Below are 23337 nucleotides of genomic sequence, written 5' to 3' on the forward strand. Positions count from 1 at the left end.
CATTCTCATCATACACGATCGGACGTTCTTCAGGCTTCAATGGAAATATTCACTAATGGTTCTGTATAAGGACTCCGCAGAAGAATGGAGACAATTAGAAAGGAATTATTTTAATGAAGTGTTCGGCAATGAGATGTGGTGATATAGTTCTGACATTTGCACCAAGACAGAATAGTAAAGAATAATGTCCTCACTATACTGTAGTATATACAGGCTGCCCATACTGTGCAAGGGATTGTTATAGGAATATAACTACTATAATACTGCCCCCTATATACAGGAACATAACTACTATAATACTGCTCCTATATACAGGAATATAACTACTATAATACTGCTCCTATATACAGGAATATAACTACTATAATACTGCCCCCTATATACATGAATATAACTACTATAATACTGCCCCCTATATACAGGAATATAACTACTATAATATTGCTCCTATATACAGGAATATAACTACTACAATACTGCCCCCTATATACAGGGATATAACTACTATAATACTGCTCCTATATACAGGAATATAACTACTATAATACTGCTCCTATATACAAGAATATAACTACTATAATACTGCTCCTATATACAGGAATATAACTACTATAATACTGCTCCTATATACAGGAATATAACTACTATAATACTGCTCCTATATACAGGAATATAACTACTATAATACTGCTCCTATATACAGGAATATAACTACTATAATACTGCTCCTATATACAGGAATATAACTACTATAATACTGCTCCTATATACAGGAATATACTACTATAATACTGCTCCCTATATACAGGGATATAACTACTATAATACTGCTCCTATATACAGGAATATAACTACTATAATATAATACTGCCCCCTATATACAGGAATATAACTACTATAATACTGGTCCTATATACAGGAATATAACTACTATAATACTCCCCCCATGTACAAGAATAGAACTACTATAATACTGCTCCTATATACAGGGATATAACTACTATAATACTGCTCCTATATAGAGGAATATAACTACTATAATACTGCTCCTATATACAAGAATATAACTACTATAATACTGCTCCTATATACAGGAATATAACTACTATAATACTGCTCCTATATACAGGAATATAACTACTATAATACTGCCCCCTATATACAGGAATATAACTACTATAATACTGCCCCCTATATACAGGAATATAACTATAATAATACTGCTCCTATATACAAGAATATAACTACTATAATACTGCTCCTATATACAAGAATATAACTACTATAATACTGCTTCTATATACAGGAATATAACTATAATAATACTGCCCCTATGTACATATGACTGCTATAACACTGTCATCTAGGGTGGTGAATCTGTATGTAAGACAAGTAAAGAGATGTTTTGGTTATACATCTCAAGATATGGTGGGTGGGCGATTTTCCACTGCTACCGGCTGACTATTGGCGGTAATGTTGGGGTGGAGGATCTCAGCTTCCAGGTCAACCAAGGATACAGCAGTAAAAGCCATTGACAGTGATAGTTCTTCCCTTGTTGTTCTCTCCATTACTGATGTAGATACAGATAATATTTATTTGCCGTTCAGCCGACAGAATCCCTGAGTTCTGCCCGAACCTGATTTGCCAAATTCCATCTAAGTTAATGATCAGGATTTTTTTGTCTGGATTAATTGTTTGGCGGTGCTTTATGGGAAGGACGTCAGATTGGGACACGTAAGCAGACAGACATCGATCGGGAGTCTGCGCCATTACTGGATATATATGGGGCATTCCAGGCAATTCTAGAACTTACAAACATCCAACTAATGAAATATCAGGGACGGCTAATGTAAGTCAATAGAAGGTATAGTATATCAGTAACCCCAGAGAGCTAATCCATGCCTCACCACGAAAAATAATGACCAATATATACTGCAGCCGGCTGCTATACGGAATAAAGTACAGCATATATATATACTGTATATATAACTATAGATCCTCAGCGTTTTAACCTGCACACACTGAAAAAACATGTTCCCATAGTAGGTATATCCATATATAAAGGGAGCAGTAATATAGTAGTTATATGCACAAGCCAAAAAGACAGAAATGGCTGCACATCGCACCCATGGCTGACACGAAAGCTTATTCACCTACATTTAAAACTAAGATCAGAAGTTAGGATATCATTTGGCCAAACCATATTGCCTCATGTACCACGTGCAGGTCTTCTGATACACATGAGTCCCTAACCAAACATCATCACTGTGCCGGTCAGCGACCACAATCCCCGCAAAGCGTGCGCAAGCAGAGAAGGGGGGCCAAGGAATGGCCCTGCAACCCCATTGTCACAGGACCAGACCCTAAAGGGCCCCCCCGGACCCCGCAGGCGCCACCGGCGGAAAAAGTGGACGCCAAGCAACACAAGTGTGAACAAGCTCTTACCTCTCTCCATTCCTCTGCAGGTAGAATGGGAGAATACTAGGAGATCCTCCCCTTATGTACACAGGTGCTTCCCGCTAATTTGGATCACATGGGTCTTACAAAGCACGAGTGCTAGCCACAATGAAAAAAGGGACAGAATAAGACCCACGTGACCCAAATAAGCAGAACACACCTGTGCTCACACGTCAGTACCTCCATGTTTTCCCATTCTGTCTGCAGCAGTGTGGTAAGTGTAATACCATATTCATACTTGTGTCATTTGGGGGCAGCGTTCTCCGCCGACGGTGCCGGCAGGGCCTGTGTGGGGCACTTTGGGTTTGGTCCTGTGACAGTGGGGTTGCAGGGCCATTCCATGGCCTCACTTCCCAGCATGTGCACGCCTTGCGGGGGAGACAGTCACTGACTGACACGGTACAGAGTTAGCGTAGGGACCAGTGTGAACCAGGATACCTGCACGTGGTACACGGGGCGTATTGGTTTGATCAAATTGTATACCAAATTCCTGGTGTTTGTTTTTAAAGTAGCTTAGCGGCTTTAGTATCAGCCATAGGTGTGAGGTGCAGCTGCACTCTTCTCTCCATTTCACATTATAGTAGTTATATTCCTGTATATAGGGGCAGTATTATAGTAGTATATTCCTGTATATAGGAGAAGTAATATAGTAGTTATATTCCTGTATATAGGAGCAGTATTATAGTAGTTATATCCCTGTATATAGGAGCAGTATTATAGTAGTTATATCCCTGTATATAGGAGCAGTATTATAGTAGTTATATTCCTGTATATAGGAGCAGTATTATAGTAGTTATATTCCTGTATATAGGAGCAGTATTATAGTAGTTATATCCCTGTATATAGGGGCAGTATTATAGTAGTTATATTCCTGTATACAGGAGCAGTATTATAGTAGTTATATTCCTGTATATAGGGAGCAGTATTATAGTAGTTATATTCCTGTATATAGGAGCAGTATTATAGTAGTTATATACGTGTGTATATAGGAGCAGTATTATAGTAGTTATATTCCTGTATATAGGGAGCAGTATTATAGTGGTTATATTCCTGTATATAGGAGCAGTATTATAGTAGTTATATTCCTGTATATAGGGGGCAGTATTATAGTAGTTATATTCCTGTATATAGGAGCAGTATTATAGTAGTATATTCCTGTATATAGGGGCAGTATTATAGTAGTTATGTTCCTGTATATAGGAGCAGTATTATAGTAGTTATATTCCTGTATATAGGGGCAGTATTATAGTAGTTATATTCCTGTATATAGGGGCAGTATTATAGTAGTTATATTCCTGTATATAGGGGCAGTATTATAGTAGTTATATCCCAGTATATAGGAGCAGTATTATAGTAGATATATTCTTGTATATAGGAGGCAGTATAATTGTTGCTATAGTCTTGTACATAGAAAACATAGGCATGAGCCTTTGAGTAAGATTACGCAGCTGCAGCATTCACCAAGAATCTTTATTAAGGCTATGTTCACACAATGTATCTTTTCGTAAAATTATTACATAGATTCTTACGCAAAGATACGTTATCTTGCCGTGTATGGGATCCCTGCCGGAGCGTAGTATACGCTCTGTCCGGGACCACTAGTGGCGCCACAAACAACTGCTCCAGCCGCTTGCTCTATTGTGTGCGATGCGGAGTTCTGATGCAGGATGCGCCCGCATCAAACTCTGCGGGCCGAAAGATTAACCAGCTGGTATTGTAGTATCGGCCGGGATGATGTTTTCAGAGACCGGCCTTTCTGTGTCCTGGACGGGTTATGGAACGGCCGATCTCTTACGATGTCTGCACATGGCCCAAATCCATGACAAATAGACACGGTGCAGGGAGACAGAGTTCCGTCCGTGTAAAGGTGGTTACAGCTCTTCGGCTGGTGTTTTCCCGCTTCCTCTGGCCAGGGCTTATTTTTGGAGGAGATCTTATATTTGAAGCCGCAATTACAGGTCTATAGAGGACGGTGTATTTTATGTGGGATGTTACCACTATGGTTTCCCTCTTTCTAACAGTTATCCTCCCATCATCCTCTATGGCCGTGTTGCTGACAGTACGTGATGTTTCTCCCGTATTACCAGTGCATCCCACTCACATTGAACATCATATTTTTACTGCCTCTTATAATGTTTCTGCCAGTAGGAAATTATTTTGCTCAGATTCCCTAACAGAGAGAACGATTTGCTTAATGATGGAACGATTGTGGTGCCAGCGCCGAATTATCGACGAGTTTTGTGACGGCAATAAAACTGTGATCAATGTTGTTCCCCAATGATTCCCGGGACTCTTCATGCACACAGACGCTTCATTAGCTCCGCTGCGAGACATGAGCGCCAAAAATTCACCTCCTCCTTCAGAACTGATGTTTCTACTTAAAGGGTTTGTTTTCCTAGCCCACAGCTCTAACTTTACAGCACCTGCTGCCTTCATTTCCTGTCTGCTCTTTCTGTAGCATCATTTATCACTGTACGGCATACTGTAATCAGACATCAGCCTCCCTATATGTCCCAATAAAGATATAGATGTATATGTGTATATGGCAGGGAGATAGTGATGTAGACTGGAGGAGCTGATGAGAGGTGATGACATCACTCATGGGGTGGGGCTAGAGCTCAGAGATAGGATCCAGCCGCGCCTCCTGTGACATCAGAGGATGAGAGAGGGAGGAGCCAGGGAGCTGGAGACATCACACAGATACTGAAACAACTACAAAACTTCCTATCAGAGGTAAATCGCGCAGAAACACGTCGGCACAATTAGTGATATTACTATATTATTTATTTTTGTGTTTTTTAATACAATTTTTTGATACTGGAATATCCCTGTAAGGGCTATAGTATGACTGGTGCAGTACACCGGAAAGGGGCGGAGTTATATTGGTTAGTGGTCCGTGTACGTGGCTTACATGGGAATCTTTATAGATTACTTTTCATGGGTGTAATTTAAAAAAAAACTTTTACAATTGGCCTCTAAAAGTTAATTCTCCGGCTACTTAGACTCATGTGTCTCTTTCATAGGACTCCTATTACTTTGCCGTCTACTGAGCGGATCTGGCGGAGGATGGGAAGTGACCCTCGCAGCTGCATGGAGATCCCCGATAAGACGTCTCTTATGATGATTCGGTATAGATGTGCCGGCTCCTATGCCAACGAATGGGGACGGCAGATCAGTTTGATCCTTATAGCTTGTGATAAGTGGGACAGCGCCATCACCTCCGTCTAGGGTGCCGCATTGACATTTATCAAATGTCTTCTTTAGCTGGAGGGCCGACATACTCCCAGGGCCGTCTGACATCACTTCTCATTTATACTCTCAATTAGGCTTGCCTTAAAGTGAACCTGTCACATATATTAAGTGCAAGCAGCCCTCTTTAAAGGGGAACTCCAGCTAAACATTTTTTTCTTTCAGATCAACTGGTGTCATAAAGTTATATAGATTTGTAATTTACTTCTGTTTAAAAATGTCCAGTCTTCCCGTACTTATCAGCTGCTGTATGTCCTGCAGGAAGTGGTGTATTCTCTCCAGTCTGACACAGTGCTCTCTGCTGCCACCTCTGTCCATGTCAGGAACTGTCCAGATCAGCAACAAATCCACATAGAAAATCTTTACTGCTCTGGACAGTTCCTGACATGGACAGAGGCGGCAGCAGAGAGCACTGTGTCAGACTGGAGAGAATACACCACTTCCTGCAGGACATACAGCAGCTAATAAGTACTGGAAGACTGATGATTTTTAAATGGAAGTAAATTAATAATCTATATAACTTTATGACCCCAGTTGATCTGAATTTTTTTTTTTTAATTCTTGAGTACCCCTTTAAAGGGGTTTTCTACAGCTAGAAAAAAAAACTTGTTGTGTGTCAGGTAGTGTGCGGTATTACAATTAAGCTCCATTCACTTTGATGGAAAAAAGCTGCAATACCACACCCAAACTGAGGACAGCAAGGGCGCTGTTTCCAGAAAGGAATGGAGTAGTCTAATTTTTATAATACTGGATAACCCCTTTAAGGAGAGTTGGGGTAACAACAATTAAGTCGATCCCTTGATGTCTGATCACACAATATTTTATTTTCCTGAGATATTATGGCCAGATTTTTTTTTTTTTTGTGTGAACGCAGTGTTAGCAGAAAGGGCTCCGTTCATCCTGAGCTTCCTGGTTCAGGATCATAAAAAGACGAATCAGAATTGGGGAGGATGCACCCAAGCTGGGATTGTTCTTTAAGAATCATCTAGTATATGAAACCATGGAACAAATGCAGCGAGGCGCATCTCGGCTCCAGACATCCCATATGGTGCAGCTTATACAACAAAGCCATTAGGCCGACACATATAGAGCCATGTCTCATTCTGTAATTCTAGAAAGCAGATGTTGTATCAGAAAGGCAGGAATAGGAGATAACGTCACAGCCGCCTGATCATTTCCTTATCTCTTCTATCTGTAAGTTATTTATTACTGCGGCCGAGAGACAAATGAAATAACATTTGTTCTGTTTATGAAAAACACTAAAATATACAGATCTATATCCACCCCATGTGACAAGGCTGAGCCATATTATAGTAGTCATATTCTTGTATATAGGGGCAGTATTATAGTAGTCATATTCTTGTATATAGGAGCAGTATTATAGTAGTCATATTCTTGTATATAGGGGCAGTATTATAGTAGTCATATTCTTGTATATAGGAGCAGTATTATAGTAGTCATATTCTTGTATATAGGAGCAGTATTATAGTAGTCATATTCTTGTATATAGGGGCAGTATTATAGTAGTTATATTCCTGTATATAGGAGCAGTATTATAGTAGTCATATTCTTGTATATAGGGGCAGTATTATAGTAGTTATGGTGGGTAGTGAGATACAGAAGCCTGCACCACTCCAAGACAATGCACTTTCTAGATGGAACCTTGGGTAAGTCCTTTGGGCCAGACAGCGTGTGTGAATATGGCTGCTGAAAGGGGGTGCACACTACAGAGGTGAGAGGTACTGAAGTGGAGAAGGAGAAATATGCAGTCGCACTCACCCTTGGACTTTCAGCTGAGCGGCTTTATTGCAATTCACAAGGTGCGGGGAGGGAGAGGACTCAGGTGTGTACGCGTCCTGGGACGGCCGTTTCGGGGATACGCCCCCTTTGTCGACCTGGTCGACAAAGGGGGCGTATCCCCGAAACGGCCGTCCCAGGACGCGTACACACCTGAGTCCTCTCCCTCCCCGCACCTTGTGAATTGCAATAAAGCCGCTCAGCTGAAAGTCCAAGGGTGAGTGCGACTGCATATTTCTCCTTCTCCATTATAGTAGTTATATTCCTGTATATAGGAGCAGTATTATAGCAGTTATATTCCTGTATATAGGAACAGTATTATAGTAGTATATTCCTGTATATAGGAGCAGTATTATAGTAGTTATATTCCTGTATATAGGAGCAGTATTATAGTAGTTATATTCCTGTATATAGGAGCAGTATTATAGTAGTTATATTCCTGTATATAGGGAGCAGTATTATAGTTATATTCCTGTATATAGGAGCAGTATTATAGTAGTTATATTCCTGTATATAGGGGGCAGTATTATAGTAGTTATATTCTTGTATATAAGAGCAGTATTATAGTAGTTATATTCTTGTATATAGGAGCAGTATTATAGTAGTTATATTCTTGTATATAGGAGCAGTATTATAGTAGTTATATTCCTGTATATAGGAGCAGTATTATAGTAGTTATATTCCTGTATATAAGAGCAGTATTATAGTAGTTATATTCCTGTATATAGGAGCAGTATTATAGTAGTTATATTCCTGTATATAGGAGCCGTATTATAGTAGGTATATGTGAAGGTAGATAGTGCTAGTCTGCACTGCTACAACGTTAACCCCTACTGGACAAGGCAGAGCGTAGATGTGTCTTGCATGGAAACAACGGGGTGCTCAGCAGAAAAGGTAAATACAGTGCAGTATGCGGGAGAAATTCAAGCACTCACCGTTGTTATCTTCCAAGTCTTTATTACGTAGAGATCATAGCAGGGAGGGGATGGTGGATCAGTGAAGGTGCAGGCGCATCACCTGGGATAGCTATTTCGGGACTCCTCCCTTCCTCTAGCCAGGCTATGATCTCTACGTAATAAAGACTTGGAAGATAACAACGGTGAGTGCTTGAATTTCTCCCGCATACTGCATTATAGTAGGTATATTCCTGTATATAGGAGCAGTATTATAGTAGTTATATCCCTGTATATATGGGGCAGTATTATAGTAGTTATATTCCTGTATATAGGGGGCAGTATTATAGTAGTATATTCCTGTATATAGGAGCAGTATTATAGTAGTTATATTCCTGTGTATAGGAGCAGTATTATAGTAGTTATATCCCTGTATATAGGAGCAGTATTATAGTAGTTATATTCCTGTATATAGGGAGCAGTATTATAGTAGTTATATCCCTGTATATAGGAGCAGTATTATAGTAGTATATTCCTGTATATAGGAGCAGTATTATAGCAGTTATATTCCTGTATATAGGGGGTAGTATTATAGCAGTTATATTCCTGTATATAGGAGCAGTATTATAGTAGTTATATTCCTGTATATAGGGGCAGTATTATAGTAGTTATATTCCTGTATATAGGGGCAGTATTATAGTAGTATATTCCTGTATATAGGAGCATTATTATAGTAGTTATATTCTTGTATATAGGAGCAGTATTATAGTAGTTATACAAGGTAACAAGATGAAAGAAATGTGCACTCACCGATGTAGTGTGCCGCTGGGAAACTTTAATGGAGGTTACTTCCACATATGCAGGGAGGGGGGAGATTATAGTAGTTATATCCCTGTATATAGGAGCAGTATTATAGTAGTAATATCCTTGTATATAGTTATTATAGTAATTATTATTACGATTATTACTCATTGTTGATGAGATCCTTATGTAATATGACACGTTTGATTTCTCCTTTGTCACAGTCACGTTTATATATAGGCGTTATAGTAATTCACCTACCCGATGACTTTGTGCATATAAAGTTTCTTACTTTCCTCTTGGATTAGATTCACATCTGGGCTCATGAATATGTTAATGTGGACAGCTGCACTGAGATCGCTCTATGGTGGACGGTTAATCACGTTGTCATCGTAAAAGTAATAAAAAATGGCCAAAGACATTGTATCAACTTTGTGAGATTTACCTCTAACCAAAATCTAATCTAAAGTCTCCTGAGTGGATTGTATATACTATGCGCTGCCCTGATGTACTTGGAGCATTGGAAGCAAATTCTACAAAGTGGTTGGTGCCAAAGTCGTATATCCGATACAACTATTCTATGCTGCTAGATCAACAGTGTTTGTATATTCGGCCACTATGGTAGTTACACATCTGATCTGTCCTTCCATCAATGAGAAATAAGGAAGGCATTGTCTCTTCCCTTCATGCATTATATTGACACTGGAGGACCCCATCAATGGTTTACCAATGAGATACCAGCTGATACCCAGGGGTTAAACGACCGTCTCCTCTACTATCATCTATATTCTTTTGGACCTAGGACAGTCTCTCGGGTTTATGGTTGATATTCATCAGGGTGCGAGGTGTAAAGTGTATATTTATGGTTGCACGGGGTAATCTGTTGAGTAATCTGAGTTGCTGAACATTATGAGTCCCAGGCTGGTTGTTATAGTTTGTTATTTTTTTTAAACACATAAGAGAAGGTTATAACCTGTTCCTATTAGCGACATGACAAATTATCATCTGTTCTGCCAGCAGAGAATTAAAGTAAAAGAAAGTAATATTTTATGTAGGAGTGTAAGATTTAGTGGTGTGATAACTCACAGGCGCTTCTCAACCAGACGCTAAAATTCATCTTTGTTAGACACACCAGAGTAATGTGGACAATTTTGTGTATTATAAATGAACATGTTAAATAATCAATGCATTGTATTGTAGTAGCGAGTGAGATACGGTAAATTCTGGCAACTATTCTGAGCATAATGCTGGATTAAAAAACTGCCCCCTATGGACAAGAATATATCAAATATAATGTTACCCCCTATGTAAAAGAATATACCTACTATAATACTGCTCCTATATGTAAAAGAATATAACTACTATAATACTGCTCCTATATACAGGAATATACTACTATAATACTGCTCCTATATACAAGAATATAACTACTATAATACTGCCCCCTATATACAGGAATATAACTACTATAATACTGCCCCCTATATACAGGGATATAACTACTATAATACTGCTCCTATATACAGGGATATAACTACTATAATACTGCCCCTATATACAGGAATATAACTACTATAATACTGCTCCTATATACAGGAATATAACTACTATAATACTGCTCCCTATATACAGGAATATACTACTATAATACTGCTCCTATATACAGGAATTTAACTACTATAATACTGCTCCCTATATACAGGAATATAACTACTATAATACTGCTCCTATATACAAGAATATACTACTATAATACTGCCCCCTATATACAGGAATATAACTACTATAATACTGCTCCTATATACAGGAATATAACTACTATAATACTGCTCCTATATACAGGAATATAACTACTATAATACTGCTCCTATATACAGGGATATAACTACTATAATACTGCTCCTATATACAGGGATATAAGTACTATAATACTGCTCCTATATACAGGAATATAACTACTATACTACTGCCCCTATATACAGGGATATAACTACTATAATACTGCTCCCTATATACAGGAATATAACTATAATACTGCTCCCTATATACAGGAATATAACTACTATAATACTGCTCCTATATACAGGAATATAACTACTATAATACTGCTCCTATATACAGGAATATAACTACTATAATACTGCTCCTATATACAGGGATATAACTACTATAATACTGCTCCTATATACAGGAATATAACTACTATAATACTGCTCCTATATACAGGGATATAACTACTATAATACTGCTCCTATATACAGGGATATAACTACTATAATACTGTTCCTTACTTATACGACTGCTGTATCGACCATAAAGCTATGCGCACACAGTACTATAAAATTTATAATAATTAAAAACTGTTTAGTTTTTTTTATGGATGTATTTTTGCCTTAATTTTAAGTTTTTAAGTTTCATTCTGTTCTTTTTTTATTTATTTATATTTAAATAAGAACATGTGGAAATAATAAGCATGTTCATTATTTTTATGCTCTGAGTCTAACTCAATTACGGCTGTTTCTCTCTTCTGTGTGTGAACTGTTTGTCCGTTCCCCATAGACTTCACTGACATTAAAGAAAACGTCCGTATTTCAGTGTTACTTTCCGTAGCCTCTGTATATTCTGCAGCCTGTATACATGTGACTTCCTTTCTTTTGATATGTGATAAAGCATCCCATGCAGATGTGGCAGCGGCTCCATGCAGGGACGTTCACACGCGATGACTTATTCATGCTGAGACGTCGCTATAACAATATTTAGCAATTAAATAACACCTTACATTTTTAATGACTAAACACATTAAAATTACATTGCCGGCAAATGCTTCATATTCCATCGGATTAATGGAACCTTGGACAATATTATCATTCTGGTTCTGTTATGTATCTTTATGGAATTAGGAGAGACTCAACCTGCCCACCCCCGACCCCCGACCCCTGACCTTACATCCTAGAGCGTTTAGTGAGAATCCTGATTTGCCAATTATAATTTTTGTACAGTCTTTTGTTATTGAGGATCTGATGGATGGGAACAAGAAACCTGGGAAGGTAAAGAACTTGTGCTAAACTTCATCTGATGACACTTACATACACGTAGAACAGCTTTTTTTAGTGGAATTATAGTGATTCCCCAGAGAAAAAAGATGTTTTAGATTAACTGGTGTAAGAATGTTATATAGACTTGAAGTAATTCGATTTAAAAAAAATCTCTGGTCTTCCAGTACTTATCAGCTACTGTATGTCCTGCAGGAAGTTGTGTATTGTCTCCGGTCTGACACAGTGCTCTCTGCTGCCACCTCTGTCCATGTCAGGAACTGTCCAGAGCAGCAATAAATCCCCATAGAAAACCTCTCCTGCTCTGGACAGTTCCTGACATGGACAGAAGTGGCAGCACAGAGCACTGTGTCAGACTGGAGAGATTACACCACTTCCTGCAGGACATACAGCAGCTCATAAGTACTGGTAGGCTGACTTTTTTTTTTTTTTTATTTAAACAGAAGTAATTTACAAGTCTGTATAACTTTCTGGCACCAGTTGATTTGGATTTTGTTGTCTGCTGGAGTTCCTCTTTAAAGTTGGATAAAGAACCAAACTATTAGGGTAAGTCAGCAAGAACCCAACCCACGTCCCATTACACATGTAATGAACAGAGAAAGACGCAAAATGTCCGGTGAATAACCTGACGTCCATCGTCGATCCTTTGGGATTAGGATTTAGATGTTTGGAATATTTGTCCTACTAATTTTATATCAGCTTCACCCTCTATATATCAGCCCCACCCTCTATATATCATCCCCACTCTCTATATATCTGCCCCACCCTCTTTATATCAGGCCCGCCCTCTTTATATCAGCTCCACCCTCTATATATCAGCCCCACCCTCTATATATCAGCCCCACCTTCTTTATATCAGCCCCACCCTCTTTATATCAGTCCCACCCTCTATATAACAGCTCCACCCTCTTTATACCAGCTCCACCCTCTATATATCAGCACCACCCTCTTTATATCAGGCCCGCCCTCTTTATATCAGCTACACCCTCCATATATCAGCCCCACCCTCTATATATCAGCCCCACCCTTTTTATATCAGGCCTGCCCTCTTTATATCAGCCCCACCCTCTATATATCAGCCCCACCCTCTTTATATCCTGTCTGCCCTCTTTATATCAGTCCCACCCTCTTTATATCAGTCCCACCCTCTATATATCAGTTCCACCCTCTTTATACCAGCTCCACCCTCTATACATCAGCACCACCCTCTTTATATCAGCCTAACCCTTTTTATATCAGGCCCATCCTTTATATGTCAGCCCCACCCTCTCTATATCAGCCCCACCCTCTTTAAATCAGCTCCACCGTCTATATATTAGCCCCTTCCTCTTTATATCAGCCCCACCCTCTATAAATCAGCCCCACCCTCTTTATATCAACTCCACCCTCTTTATATCTGTCCTCCTTACTTTATATCAGTACCACCCTCTTTATATCAGCCCCACTCTCTTTATATCAGCTCCACCCTCTTTATATCAGCCCCACCCTCTTTATATCAGCCCCACCCTCTTTATATAAGCTCCACCCTATGTATATAAGCCCCACCCTCTTTATATCAGCCCCACCCTCTTTATATCAGCCCACCCTCTTTATATAAGCTCCACCCTATTTATATCAGCCCCACCCTCTTTATATCAGCCCCACCCTCTTTATATCAGCTCCACCCTCTTTATATCAGCCCCACCCTCTTAATATCAGCCCCACCCTCTTTATATCAGTTCCACCCTCTATATATCAGCTCCACCCTCTATATATCAGCCCCACCCTCTTTATATCAGTCCCACCCTCTTTATGTTAGCCCCACCCTCTTTATATAAGTCCTACCTTTTTTGTATCAGGTCCGCCCTCTTTAAATAAGTCCCACCCTCTTTATATGAGCTCCACCCTCTTTATATCAGATCTGCCCTCTTTATATCAGTCACACCCTTTTTATATAATCTCCATCCTTTTTATATCCGCCACACCCTCTTTATATAAGACCCACCCTCTTTATATCACCTCCATCCTCTATATATCAGCCCCACCCTCTTTATATCCGCTACACTCCTATGAAGAACCCACTATACATGAAATGTTTTGAGGGGCCCAAAAATTTATTTTTATTTGCGGTCATGAAATTGAGTCCCATCTATGAGAGGAGACTGATAGGAGGAGAGGACAAGTGGTGAGGCCTGGTGGCAAATAACTAGGGCTTTATAAGTCAGGAGGCAAGTGGAGTATCTTGCCTCACGTAGCAGATTGCAGAGTTCTTCATGTTTCATGGACTGGAGACTGTTTATCATCCATTCACCCTGGGAACAAGAGCTGCTCACAGACACGGAGCCAGGCAGCCAGGAGCGGGAGTGCAGTCATTATATGGTAGCTGTATGACTATGTTATATAGAAGTATACAGTATACAGTACACTTTCCTGGTTCTATTATATGCTGCTGATTTTCTGCACTCGCAATCCCCCCTCCTTCCCTAGTGAGAAGTGACCCTGCCAGTGACTGAGGGACGCTCTCTAAATCCTCTGAAAACAGCGACAGATTCCTCTCCTATGTAACAAGATGAAGAGCAGCTCCGGGGCACATACTACTGCATTACATGTGAGGTGCTGGATGAGCACATATAGATCTGTGCTCTTTGGGCGGCTGCTTTATTACCCGGCTGATTGATTGTATTACACGGCCCTCATTGTGTCCATTGTTTTTGTTTATTACGTTACACTTCTATTATATAATGATGCAGGTTGATGCAGAGACCGGCAGAGATCTATGGGATTCCATCCTTCTGCTTTGTATCGGGAAACTTCTGTAAGTCCTGGTCTAATTATTTCCTCTTCCCTCCCTTAGGGGCCTCTGCATTGCAGCTGTCCTGTGCTCCGCTCTGCGCTGGAGTCTGCTGAGAGGATCAGGCCACTCATATCATATAGGAGAACCTCGTCTATGCTGCAGATGACACCGCACAGCGTGCCACCCTGAGATACCACAGGGACTAATGGTCATGCTTTGGTACACCTGAAGAGACCAATGGTGGTCCATAGTCAACACTGGACCGGACAAGCCCAGCAGAGGCGACAAGACATCCGGTCATACAGTACAGGGGCTCATTCCCTGAACTGCATTGTAAATTCTCAGCCCAGAGATCTTCAAACCCTACAGACACTGGACTGTTCTTACAGCCGTATAGGAAGCGGAACACTTATTTGGCTGTCAGCCATCCCTCCCCAGTCTCCCATACCCTCACAGGCAGGCACCCCCCCCAATCTCTCGCCTTTTTCCAATGGGCGCTCATGCATGTTCACCTGCAATGAGAGTGCATGTGTATAGCAGTACCAGAAGAGATATCTGTTGAATGAAGACGTTTTTGGACGTCTTATGGCCTGACCTTCCGCTAAGACCCTTCCTATAATAACCCTTCTACTATACTAGTGACCAATGCCGGGGTGGGGACACAATATCCAGTTCTGAAAGCATCTAACACCAACGTTTTCTCGATATGATAAGGGACGCGTGTGACACCATAAAAACCCTGATTTGCATTCGACCTAGTTTGGCGCGCGGTGGATTCCTCTAATAGGTAAAAACTGGGGCAGACAGTGATATAAGGAGGCCAAAAACAGGGGAGGCTAATGCCCGTAAGGACTACAACCAACAGCTCCTATCTGGGTCAAGGACGTTGGATTTTTCCCTTGTCCTTCGGTTCAGTAAGGATAAGAAGTGTCTGGTAGCCATGTGTCGCCTTCTTCCTATGGACTAGCCTATGGCCAGCTGTGGTCTTCTACATGATGCCCACTGGCACTGGTTTCCCCCACCTCCCTGCAACCTCATCCACAGAAGCCCACCAGCATCAGTGCCCATCCCACTATAAGAAAGAAAATGGTGGACAATAAACCCCTGCTGTGCAGATAGGACGCCCATCATTTGGGCACAGTCCCCCAATGTCACATAAAGGGTAAAAAGCTGGGGCAACTAAGTTCTACCCCCAAACAACTAAGGCTGGCGCAAAGTGACGTCTCACATAGGAGCAGCACACCTACTGTATACCAATCCCTATAGGGGCACATTTAGGTCCAATGAGGCACAAAGACCCATTGATGACTATTGTGCCCCCTAATCCAGCGTTACGAGGCAGTATGGGAAATGCCCCAGGGTAAAAGGGTCTGTCCCGGTGCCAGGGTCCCTTTAAGATCACTCATGGCCCAATCTTTCCAAAACAACAATTATTCTTCTTGAGAAGAAAACCCCAAAAAAGGAGAAATAGGGAAATTGTTACGAAACAACATGAGAAAAGCCGCCCGATCCGCGTCCTGTTCCCATCTACATAAATCACTTATAGGAGAAGAGGGAGAGAAGTTTGAGGCAGTAGGAAAGCAGAATCTGTGCACTTCATTTAGATGGTGAGATCCGTCTCCATCTGGGGGACAGAAGAGAAAATATTGCCTAAGAGGGTCCATTCATCTTGTAGACGTACAGGCGCGGCACTGCCAGCCGCTACATCTGTGCCCGCACTAACTCAGCTCAGCGCCTTCCAACACGTGTATGGAGGAAACCCAACAACACCGCCGAATAGCGGCCTCCAACCTGCGGCTCTACTGCACACAGTGACATCACAGTACAGGGGTAATACACACAGTGATGTCACAGTACAGGGGTAATACACACAGTGATGTCACAGTACAGGGGTAATACTCACAGTGACATCACACAGTACAGGGGTAATATACACAGTGACATCATACAGTACAGGGGTAATACACACAGTGATGTCACAGTACAGGGATAATACACACAGTGATGTCACAGTACAGGGATAATACACACAGTGATGTCACAGTACAGGGGTAATACACACAGTGATGTCACAGTACAGGGGTAATACACACAGTGATGTCACAGTACAGGGGTAATACACACAGTGATGTCACAGTACAGGGGTAATACACACAGTGATGTCACAGTACAGGGGTAATACACACAGTGACATCACACAGTACAGGGGTAATACAGTGACATCACACAGTACAGGGGTAATACAGTGACATCACACAGTACAGGGGTAATACAGTGACATCACAGTATAGGGGTAATACTCACAGTGACATCACACAGTACAGGGGTAATACACACAGTGACATCACAGTCCAGGGGTAATACAGTGACATCACACAGTACAGTGGTAATACAGTGACATCACACAGTACAGGGGTAATACAGTGACATCACACAGTACAGGGGTAATACTCACAGTGACATCACAGTACAGGGGTAATACTCACAGTGACATCACACAGTACAGGGGTAATACTCACAGTGACATCACAGTACAGGGGTAATACTCACAGTGACATCATACAGTACAGGGGTAATACACACAGTGACATCACAGTACAGGGGTAATACACACAGTGACATCACACAGTACAGGGGTAACACACACAGTGACATCACAGTACAGGGGTAATACACACAGTGACATCACACAGTACAGGGGTAATACACACAGTGACATCACAGTACAGGGGTAATACACACAGTGACATCACACAGTACAGGGGTAACACACACAGTGACATCACAGTACAGGGGTAATGCACACAGTGATATCACAGTACAAGGTTAATACTCACAGTGACATCACAGTACAGGGGTAATACAGTGACATCACACAGTACAGGGGTAATACTCACAGTGACATCACACAGTACAGGGGTAATACTCACAGTGACATCACAGTACAGGGGTAATACACACAGTGATGTCACAGTACAGGGGTAATACTCACAGTGACATCACAGTACAGGGGTAATACTCACAGTGACATCACAGTACAGGGGTAATACACACAGTGACATCACAGTACAGGACAGTACAGGGGTAATACTCACAGTGACATCACACAGTACAGGGGTAATACTCACAGTGACATCACACAGTACAGGGGTAATACACACAGTGACATCACACAGTACAGGGGTAACACACACAGTGACATCACACAGTACAGGGGTAATACACACAGTGACATCACACAGTACAGGGGTAATACACACAGTGACATCACACAGTACAGGGATAATACACACAGTGACATCACACAGTACAGGGGTAATACAGTGACATCACACAGTACAGGGGAAATACAGTGACATCACACAGTACAGTGACATCACACAGTACAGGGGTAATACTCACAGTGACATCACACAGTACAGGGGTAATACACACAGTGACATCACACAGTACAGGGGTAATACTCACAGTGACATCACACAGTACAGGGGTAATACACACAGTGACATCACACAGTACAGGGATAATACACACAGTGACATCACACAGTACAGGGGTAATACACACAGTGACATCACACAGTACAGGGATAATACACACAGTGACATCACACAGTACAGGGGTAATACAGTGACATCACACAGTACAGGGGTAATACAGTGACATCACACAGTACAGGGGAAATACAGTGACATCACACAGTACAGTGACATCACACAGTACAGGGGTAATACTCACAGTGACATCACATAGTACAGTGACATCACACAGTACAGGGGTAATATACAGAGTGATATCCCACAGTACAGTAACATCACACAATACAGGGGTAATACACACAGTGACATCACACAGTACAGTGACATCACACAGTTCAGGGGTAATACACACAGTGACATCACACAGTACAGTGACATCACACAGTTCAGGGGTAATGCTCACAGTGACATCACACAGTACAGGGGTAATACACACAGTACAGTGATATTACAGTAATAGTAGAATAATGTGCACAGTAATGTAACAGTATAGGTATAGTACATGCAGAGATGATAGGTATATTGACATAATACTGTACACACAGGGATGTGTGTGTATGTATGTAATCTGTACATATATATATATATATATATATATATATATATATATATACACACACACTATGATCTGCCTATGTATATGTGTGATCTGTGTGCTGTGTCTATGTACATATGAGTGATCTGTGTGCTCAGTGTCAGGATGGTGCATAGAAAGTCCCTCCTCATTTTTCCATGTGATAATTTACCGCGTGTCCCTGTTCTCGGCTGAGCCCCCGCCTTTGGCCTTCATCATCCTTCATAAGTTTGTGCTCGGCCTCCCCGTCCTGCCACTGGGATTGTTAACTATGACTGATAACTCTGTCCTGTTACAATATCAGCATTTATAAGCCAGATGATTCATTACGATCAGGCAGCGACAGCAGAACATTACAAGGCAGAATATCACTGGGCTTGTTGGAAGGTGAATTAAAGGGACAGTACACCAATATTATACCATTATACCGTATTATACACAGGATTCATGTACAGTACATATAATAACTGACCGGTCCCAGACTTTACACCTCTAGACTCATTATAATATTATGTTCTATGATAATCCTGTCCCGGTTCCTAGGATTCTGGAACCGGGACAGGATAAAACTGTACTCTGCTGGTGGCCCAGGCCCGGCCTGACATCTGGGTAGGGCAGGGTCTCTGCTGGTGGCCCAGGCCTGGCCTGACATCTGGGTAGGGCGGGGTTTCTGCTGGTGGCCCAGGCCCGGCCTGACATCTGGGTAGGGCGGGGTTTCTGCTGGTGGCCCAGGCCCGGCCTGACATCTGGGTAGGGCGGGGTTTCTGCTGGTGGCCCAGGCCTGGCCTGACATCTGGGTAGGGCAGGGGTCTCTGCTGGGGTAGAACACAAAGGTTTTCTCTTACCGTCCAGGGAGAGCCAGTCGTGCTGGGAGGAAGGCAGTGTGGGGAGGGCTCTCGCTTTATACTCAAACACAACAGAATTGGAGATGATCTGGTTGTTGAAGGCGACCTGAAGGGTGACCAGTCCGGTGTCATGGGCTGAAAAACACAGGAACAAATGTCTCATTGACCGTATCACTAAATGATTCAACCTAAACCTGAAAAACATCGAAACCACAAAAACCACACAAAGAGGAGATGGGAACAGTGCTGCAAGAGGAGGATGGAGGGTAAAGGCCTGTGTAAGATAGACAGGAGATAGATAGATAGATAGATAGATAGATAGATAGATAGATAGATAGGAGATAGATAGGAGATAGATAGATAGATAGATAGATAGATAGATAGATAGATAGATAGGAGATAGATAGGAGATAGATAGATAGATAGATAGATAGATAGATAGATAGATAGGAGATAGATAGATAGATAGATAGATAGATAGATAGATAGATAGATAGATAGGAGATAGATAGATAGATAGATAGATAGATAGATAGATAGGAGAGAGAGAGATAGATAGATAGATAGATAGATAGATAGATAGATAGGAGATAGATAGATAGATAGATAGATAGATAGATAGATAGGAGATAGATAGATAGATAGATAGATAGATAGATAGATAGGAGATAGATAGATAGATAGATAGGAGATAGATAGATAGATAGATAGATAGATAGATAGGAGATAGATAGATAGATAGGAGATAGATAGATAGATAGATAGATAGATAGATAGATAGATAGATAGATAGATAGGAGATAGATAGATAGATAGATAGATAGATAGATAGATAGGAGATAGATAGATAGATAGATAGATAGGAGATAGATAGCGAGATAGGAGATAGATAGATAGATAGATAGATAGATAGATGATAGATAGATAGATAGATAGATAGAAGATAGATAGAAAAATAGATAGATAGGAGATAGATAGATAGATAGATAGATAGATAGATAGATAGATAATAGATAGATAGATAGGAGATAGATAGATAGATAGATAGATAGATAGATAGATAGATAGGAGATAGATAGATAGATAGATAGGAGATAGATAGATAGGAGATAGAGAGATAGATAGATAATAGATAGATAGATAGGAGATAGAGAGATAGATAGATAGATAGATAGATAGGAGATAGATAGATAGATAGATAGATAGATAGATAATAGATAGATGATAGATAGATAGATAGATAGATAGATAGATAGATAGATAGGAGATAGATAGATAGATAGATAGATAGATAGGAGATAGATAGGATAGATAGATAGATAGGAGATAGATAGATAGATAGGAGATAGATAGATAGGAGATAGATAGATAGGAGATAAATAGATAGATAGATAGATAGATAGATAGATAGATAGATAGGAGATAGATAGGATAGATAGATAGGAGATAGATAGATAGATAGATAGATAGGAGATAGATAGATAGGAGATAGATAGATGATAGATAGATGATAGATAGGAGATAGATAGATGATAGATAGATAGATAGATAGATAGATAGATAGATAGATAGGAGATAGATAGATAGATAGATAGATAGATAGATAGATAGGAGATAGATAGATAGATAGGAGATAGATAGATAGATAGATAGATAGATAGATAGATAGATAGGAGATAGATAGATAGATAGATAGATAGATAGATAGGAGACAGATATGTAGATATGTGATGGATGACAGGACAGATGAGGACAGTCTCTCTATCTCCCATCTTCTCTCTATCACTTTCCCTGGCCTCCGGTTACACTCTGTACACTGGACTCTCTGGGCCGTGTAGTTCTGACGCCATTTCTTCCATCCTCGGGTACAATAAACATGTAATTACCATCAATAATTTATTGTGTGATATAAAAATAGCATTTCTATCTTTCTGCTAGAGATTTACGGCCACTATTACCGTTGCGAGATGCCGCAGTACTTTCTTAAAAAGCAAATTAGTTTACTTGGAAATATTAATACCCATTTGGATTGTTACTGGCGAGTATTGAGTGGTCCATAAAAAATGCATGTAACAGAGTGAGGGATGGATCTGATCTGGAGAGCCTGGTCCTTCAGGTGCTACCACCCCTTAGATGATGAGATTGGGCACTGTTAACTCTTCATTGCTGGGGACATACCCATTGTCTGGTGTCTAAGGGGGTCTTCCGATTCCTTTCCCATGTCAGATGTCATTGTGCTGAGCGTCAGGGGGGTCGAAGGTCAGAACCCTGAAATCTTGTCCATATACAGCCACCACTAGGGGAGCTCTAGAGCTTATTGCATACAGCTTATACATTGAACTCCATAAAGAACCAGTATGCAGTAGGCTCTTAATGTACTGTTATTAATGCAAATAGCAGATTTCAACATTTTTTGTTATCTAAAAAGAAACATACATGCATAATTTGTATGTGAGGTTCATACTATGGACTAATGTCTTCTAGCCTTTGGCCACCCATAAGTGGCTCTACTAGCACAACCCATTGGCATCCTCAGTGTTTTCCAAGGCAGGGTCTGGTCAGAAGTTCTGGTCACCTTTGGCTGTGTCCCTGCCGCAATGCCACAATGCCACCACAACTCTCCGGTGGCCACAGGACTGGGCTAGAGTGTAAATCTCAGCTCCTCTTATGGACAGATAAAAGCTTCCTGGTGCAGCCGTGTTGCCTCCTGCACTAATAGCTTTGATGGCCTCCGCTAATGATTCAGACTTCAGGATGAACTTAAAAAAATGTCCCTTCCTGTTGGGATCCGAGGGCTGATCTAAAAGCCTCGAATCTCCCCAGTAAGTGGGGACGTCTACACATTAGCAGCTCAGATTGGCAATCTGTCAGATTTCATTTCCTTCCATTGGTAAATCACAGAAAAGCCGTCCACTCAACCAATTTTTTTTTTTGTTTCCTATGGAAAGTGTTTATGGGGAATATTTACTGAAACAGCAGAAATGAACAATAGGCACAAAGGGAGGTGCATTCTGGGATACATTTTGATGCATTGCATTACAAGGTAATAGATGGCACTGGAAGGAAATACATGCAATGCTGGCTTTTTCCTGAACAATTGTTCCAATATTCTGTTTTGTTAAAGGTGAAGTCCACCTTGAAACCAGCTGTCTGAGTAATATCTACTAGAACGTTGCTCATAAACAGCCATTGGCTTCAACAGAGTTATGGCCATGCATGGTGCAACACATTAGTGGCAGAACAAACCATGGGTTCAGCTAATGGCGGACCAAAGTTTGCTTATGCAGAGTTATTGGCTTCATCAGGGTTAATGGCATGATTCAGAACATCAATGGTGGACCAACTAATATAGTTTC

General features: G+C 40.8%; 1 protein-coding gene across 1 annotated transcript in view; it reads right to left on the minus strand.

The window, feature by feature from the left end:
- CAMTA1 (calmodulin binding transcription activator 1) overlaps positions 1 to 23337 on the minus strand; it is a 213116-nt gene that overhangs the window by 93220 nt on the left and 96559 nt on the right. Inside the window, exon 6 of the mRNA XM_069948699.1 lies at positions 19982 to 20116. Coding sequence (XP_069804800.1) covers positions 19982 to 20116 — 135 coding nt within the window. The remainder of the gene's footprint in view (positions 1 to 19981; positions 20117 to 23337) is intronic.

This window comes from Dendropsophus ebraccatus, chromosome 12 (genome assembly GCF_027789765.1).
Source record: "Dendropsophus ebraccatus isolate aDenEbr1 chromosome 12, aDenEbr1.pat, whole genome shotgun sequence".
In the NCBI taxonomy this organism is placed as follows: domain Eukaryota; kingdom Metazoa; phylum Chordata; class Amphibia; order Anura; family Hylidae; genus Dendropsophus; species Dendropsophus ebraccatus.